The following is a 6,000-nucleotide window of genomic DNA, read 5'->3' on the forward strand; positions in this document are numbered from 1 at the left end:
ACTACTAACATAATCATTTATTATTATTATCAACTATTAGGTATTGTATGTCATTGTAGGTGCTGTCCTCTAAACACCTGCCAAGGCAGTAGGTTTGTTTACACCAGCATTACCACAAACACATGAATAATGTGTTATAAGGGCTACAACATCATTAGGCAATAGGAATTTTTTTATCACCATTATAATCTTATGGGGCCACTGTTGTGTATATGGTCTATCATCAAGCAAAATGTCATTATGCATTGCAAATTGTGTGTAGATCTCTCTGGTAAGGGTTATTAATTCTTCAGAGCAGAGAATATTCTGATAGAAAAGAACCTTAGTTTTGAAGCAAAAGATCCCAGGTGAAGTCTAAGCACGTTCCCTAGTTTGTTGTGTGACTTTCAAAAAGGCTGTTCACTTCTCCGGGCCTCAGAGAACTGACGGCTCTCCAGTTGTAGGCTATATGGTATATTGGCATCGCCAATGCTTTAAAGGCATTCTGCAGAGTTTTGGTCACTATGTCAAGTTAATCTTTCCTCACTGAGGTGTCAAGTGATGTCTCTTGTTCACAAGTTGTGGAGAGTGATACGATGACAATATTTACTATAAGAAAAAGACAAAGACTTAAGAGAAAGGAAAGCCAGAACCAGAGTAATGTCATCTCTTCCCTGAACCATCTGAGGACTTTACTCCTCAGTCCTTGGAGAGTGGGGCCATAGATTGCCAAGTGGGAGGCATGGGGTGACAGGAGGTACTACAGAGACAAGGTGGCATGGGGCTGGGGTTGTTCTTGTGTTGTACTAAATGTAATTGTGTTGTTCTTAGAGTGACTTTTGTTTTAGGCTTCTCATTGCTTCTAGTGTGAAACCCAACATTGTTTTTGAAATTATCAATGCCACTTTCACATGTTAAAGAGTTGGACCCCATCTAGCTGTGACATTCTAACTAAGTTTTGGAGTTTGGGTTCGAATTGAGGTTCCATCACTTCAGCTGGGCTACGGGGTCTTGGATAAGTTCTTTGTCCTCTGACCCTCAATTTTGTCATGTGTAAGATGAGGGTACTTGTACCTACTCATGGGGTCTTTTTAAGATTGTATTTGATCTGCTATATGTGTAAAACACATGATGTTTCTCATGTGGTAAGAATTCAATGAGTAGTGACTCATAATTCTTGGGATTTAATTATCTTGCCTAGGATTGGGCCATGGAACTGGTGGTTGTTCTGTGAATGTTTACAGAGATGAAATGGCTTTGTTTTTCTTGTTGAACCAGTAGAAACCTAGAACCAAGCATGTGCCTATTAAATATTCAGGCATTCAAGTGTCTTCCTAAGTCACCAATTGACATCTTATTCAATATCTGCTGTGCACAGAGATCCATAAAAAACAGGACAGAGAGGAGTAACACCATAGTCTTTCAAGTGCTTCTTCTGCCCCACTCTTTGTTTCTGACCCCACCAAGCTTGCCTAATGAGCAGTGTTACTCCCTTGTCCTACTTAGCGAAAGAGTCTCAGATGCAGGATCATGCAACGGATAAGGGACTAATCCTCTCCCATCTCCTAACACCTTCTTAGTGAAAGGAGGAAAACTTTCTTAGCATAATTAAAGACATCAAGAAGTCATTCTGCTCCAGGCATGCTCTCAAATGAGAATACTAAGTAGTACGAGGAGCAGTCAGTCTTGCAGTGCAGATGGGGAGAGCGAGCAGGTATGTGAGGTGCTCACAGATAGCAGCACGTGCCCTTGCTTCCTGTTCATGGAGCCATGCCTTAACTCACAGTGCAGTATGTGTACATTCGGCAGCGGCAAGAACTGGACGTGGAAGGGCGGAAGATCCACGTGGTCCTGGCCCAGAGCACCTCTGTGCCTCAGCTCCCCGAAAGGCCAGGTGTGATCCGTGTGAAGCGCTATAAGCAGAGCCTGGCGATTGAGAGCGACGGCAAGATGGGAAGCAAAGGTAAAGCCGGGGCACGTGGGCCACACTGATGGAGAGGTGTGGCAGGTGCATGGAGCTTATCTTGGAGGTCAGAGGGTGGCCACTAGTGCAATACACATGGGGAGAGGCGTAATCCACCCACTCAAAGTTAGCTGGAGCATGACTTAAGTGTCTGAATCTGACCCACTCCATTCTTCACTGATTCTTGCATTGTCCAGGTGAAAGCCAAACACAAAAAGTCAACAAGAAGGTTTAAAAATTCATTTCAGGCTAGCTAAGAGGGCTGGCAGGTCCGCTAGGAGGATGCAGGTCTTGGTTAGCACAAACCCTGAGAGGTAGGACCTGCCGTGTTTGCTTTGCGGTCTCCAGGGAAGAGCACCCTGGGCAGAGGGAAGGGTGTGAGGCCACCTGCTGCATTGGAACAAGTGTAGCCTTGCTTCCTCAGCAAAAATCTGAGCCACAGTTCTGATGCTCGGTAGGTTTGTCACCTCGAGTATGTCACCTAGCTTTTATGAGTCTCTGTTTTGTCAATTACGAAATGATGAGGTTAACTTTACCAGTTGCTTAGGGTGCTTAAATGAGAGACTATATTCGAGTGTCTCGTATTTGTCATGTTTTTAATAAATAGTAGCAGAATGAGCCTGTGGCTATGTTTTTTGAAAATGCTTATATATAAATATGCTGTTAGGTAAGTCACTGGAGACAGAAATCTAGCTGAATTATATGCTACCTCTCTCTGTATTTTCTAGGCTAGAATATGAAAGTATAAAGTTTAGAGGGTTTTGTTGCTGGAATGTCCCAATTTTTTTCCCTCTTTCTCAATTGTCCTTTCTTTCCCCCTCTAGTTTTCATGTATTACTTCGATAACCCGGGTGGCCAAATTCCGTCCTGGCTCATTAACTGGGCCGCCAAGGTGAGCTCCCAGGAGGCAGGAGGGGGAAGTGTGTTTGACAAATGTTGACTTAGCCTGCAGGGCTCTCAGGCTGAAGAGACACATTGTCTCAGGCATAATGAGGCTCTTTTATGAAGAGCTTGGTTGAGTGACTTTGGTCAGGGCTGGGCTTGCTAACATCCAGGATAGAGGCAGGGACAAAAGACAAAGAATTGTTAGCTTGCTAGGGCAGCGCCTCCCTGTTAGTTCCCTGAGACCCAGCCAGGATCACTCTCTGGAACCTCTGGACAATAGTCTGCTCCCTGGAGGCGCAACAGTGCCTTTGCATCTTGTAGCTGTGTCTGGTGGAGGAAGACAGGCTGACCTGGCTTAGAGACAATGCACACGGCTTTGATGTCAGGCAGATGTGATTTTGAATTCTGCCTCTGCTATTGACTGTCTTGTTTTATTGAGGGAAGTCATTACTTTTTCCTTTTTTGAAAGTAAAGATGGATATGAGCTATCCTGGGAGTGGTATTCCATAGGGCAATGTTTGGGACATGTCTCTGGTACAATGTTCAGCACTAGCTAAATAATACTATATTCTATTCTTTGACCCCAAACCCTTACCATCTTCTGATTCTATAAAGCAAATTCTTTCCCTTGTTTTTGGGAGAAGAATCCAGCACCCCAATTTAATCCCATTTCCTGTGTTTTTTGTTTCATCTTTTTACTTCTCAGGAAATGGTATCTCAGAAATGTCTTCGCTCTTTGCCAACCAAAGCCAAAATAGAAGGCGGTGCCTTGCCACAGCAGCTCCTGCCATCCCATCCCATCTTAGCTGTGCCCTGGGGCATCTCTTTCATCATTCTCTGTGCCCACATTCTGTTGAAATCTGGTCAGGGGCTCTGTTGTCTTTTATTCTCAAAGCCGTCTTTGTTTACCTCTTGCCACATCTCAGAGAAGCCAGAGTGACTGCTATGAGGACATAAAAATGACAGTCTCTCTTCCTTTGCAGAATGGAGTTCCTAACTTCTTGAAAGACATGGCCAAAGCCTGCCAGAACTACCTCAAGAGAACCTAAGAAAGAGGATGGGAAGCTGTAAGCCCATGGAATGACGTCTCTGGAAGGGCCACACCCCACGGATGCTCAGCTTTCCTCTACACTGTCTTCAGAAGCCTGCACACCCTACAGCACCTTGTCCCACAGCGTGTTTGCCTGACACCTAGCTCACCCTCTAGGCTTCCTTTCCCACTGTCACCCCACCCCTGGCCCTACTGGCTGGCTGCCTTAGTCCACTGTTGAATATGGGGCAGATTAGGGAGACCTTTGCTTGTTTATTTTAAGAAGGGAAGTCCTCAGTTGGGAACACAATCATTCCATTGTGCCATTTTAGGGGGATGGGTGGGTGGAGGAACAACAACAAAATCTAAGAATGACCATTTCCAGCAAGCTGGCTCCTTCCCAGAATATGATTTCTTGCAACCGGGGAGGGGCTGCTGGAAGCTGCTGTTCTTTCAGAATCGACTTTCTGTGTGCCCCACCTGGGAGCTACGTGCTGATGGCCATTCACTGTAGGCGTTGTTGGCTTGATTAGGGTGAGATTTGAAGTGATAACCTAGGAAGGTTTTCTCCATTCCTACTTGTGGAGGATCCAAAGCTGTTATGATACAAACCATCTGAGAAGCAGGAGCAGCCTGACCGAGCACATGTTAGGATAACCATTTTCTCCTCAGTATCCATGTCTGGATTTTTCTCTTCTCCCTCTGCTCCTGGACAGAAACTGTCCACACCTCTGTAGCTCTGCATTTTGCTGGAAACTGAGGCATCCAAATGGCTCTGGCTGCTAGCAAAAGCAAAGATGCTTTGTGCACAGCCACGTGGTAGTAAGAAGAATTCCCGTTTTAGAGTGTTTGGAGATGTGGAAGCGATAATAGTTCATAGTCAGGGAACATTTAATCAATGGCTTACTTGATTCTATGCCTTTTTTTCCTCAGGAATTTTACCTAAGCTGTTTGCCTCTTCCACCACCTAAAGGACTATCAATTTCACGTGTATTCTCCTGAATCTTGGTAGTGCAAGATACTCTGTGGCCAAAGGCCACAAACTTGATGATCTCAGGGATCCAATTTTAATCACTGTGTATGATGATACTGAACTTTGATTACCAGATGTAGGAATTCAAGCTATCAAGCCTGAGGAAGGGATTTGTTAAAATTAGGTACCTCAGATTCTATATTTTATCTCTAAAAAGAAAAGCATATCCCGTAATGAATAAAGAATGACTTATACTTGTCCTGTGCACAGCTTCCTTCCTCTCTTGTTTCTTTTGTGAAAATGCATCAGTTAGGTCTCCTGTTTGCAAGAGACATCCCATGTCTTGGACATCAAAAAGAATTTTGGGCTCGCTTGTATTCAGTGCCAGGTAGAGGTGGCTTCAGGTAAGGAGTGATATAGATACTAGAACTGAGATTGGAGTTCAGCTGTTCTTTGCTTATTTTCATTATTGGACTGCATTTTGAGGGAGGTTGCTGCTCATAGCAATAAGTAGACCTGCATCTTCCCAAGCTCGTACCAAGACAAAAAGAAGTATTTCTTTCCAGTAGCTCTTGCACTAGTACATAATTTATATGTGCATCTATGCCCCCATCATTATGGATGGTCATAGGAATATATTTAATATAATTATGCAAAGAAATAAAATTTAGTGTTAAAATATAAGTAATGTAGCTGGAATTTAATTTTAGGTAAGCTAAATCTAAATGCCCAATGGTATAGAAATCAAGTAGAAATCTTGTGTATAGATTCTTGGACATATAAACACCAAGATTTTAATATTTTAACAGAGAACTGACATTTGCATGGAGTCATATAAACCATTTTTTTACATAAAATTCACTAATTTTTTTTCTTTGACAGGTAGAGTGGACAGTGAGAGAGACAGAGAGAAAGGTCTTCCTTTTCCGTTGGTCCACCCCCCAGTGGCCGCTACGGCCAGTGCACCGCGCTGATCCGAAGCCAGGAGCCAGGTCTTTTCTCCTGATCTCCCATGCTGGTGCAGGGCCCAAGGACTTGGGCCATCCTCCACTGCACTCCCGGCCTACAGCGGAGAGCTAGATAGGAAGAAGAGTGACTGGGACAGAATCCGGCGCCCCGACCGGGACTAGAACCCTGTGTGCCTGAGAATATGAAGAACTCTGAATTGTT

General features: G+C 44.1%; 1 protein-coding gene across 4 annotated transcripts in view; it reads left to right on the top strand.

Moving 5' to 3' along the window:
• PCTP (phosphatidylcholine transfer protein) overlaps positions 1 to 5,095 on the top strand; it is a 184,604-nt gene extending 179,509 nt beyond the window's left edge. For 3 of the 4 annotated variants that reach the window (XM_070060913.1, XM_070060912.1, XM_002719280.5), the window contains 3 exons: positions 1,771 to 1,942; positions 2,767 to 2,834; positions 3,811 to 5,095. In XM_070060913.1, coding sequence (XP_069917014.1) covers positions 1,771 to 1,942; positions 2,767 to 2,834; positions 3,811 to 3,876 — 306 coding nt within the window. In that variant the 3' untranslated portion in view covers positions 3,877 to 5,095. The remainder of the gene's footprint in view (positions 1 to 1,770; positions 1,943 to 2,766; positions 2,835 to 3,810) is intronic. The other variant, XM_008271264.4, reaches the window with a different exon arrangement.
• Positions 5,096 to 6,000: the final 905 nt, after the last annotated feature.

Source organism: Oryctolagus cuniculus, chromosome 17, assembly GCF_964237555.1.
Source record: "Oryctolagus cuniculus chromosome 17, mOryCun1.1, whole genome shotgun sequence".
NCBI classification, from domain to species: Eukaryota; Metazoa; Chordata; class Mammalia; order Lagomorpha; family Leporidae; genus Oryctolagus; species Oryctolagus cuniculus.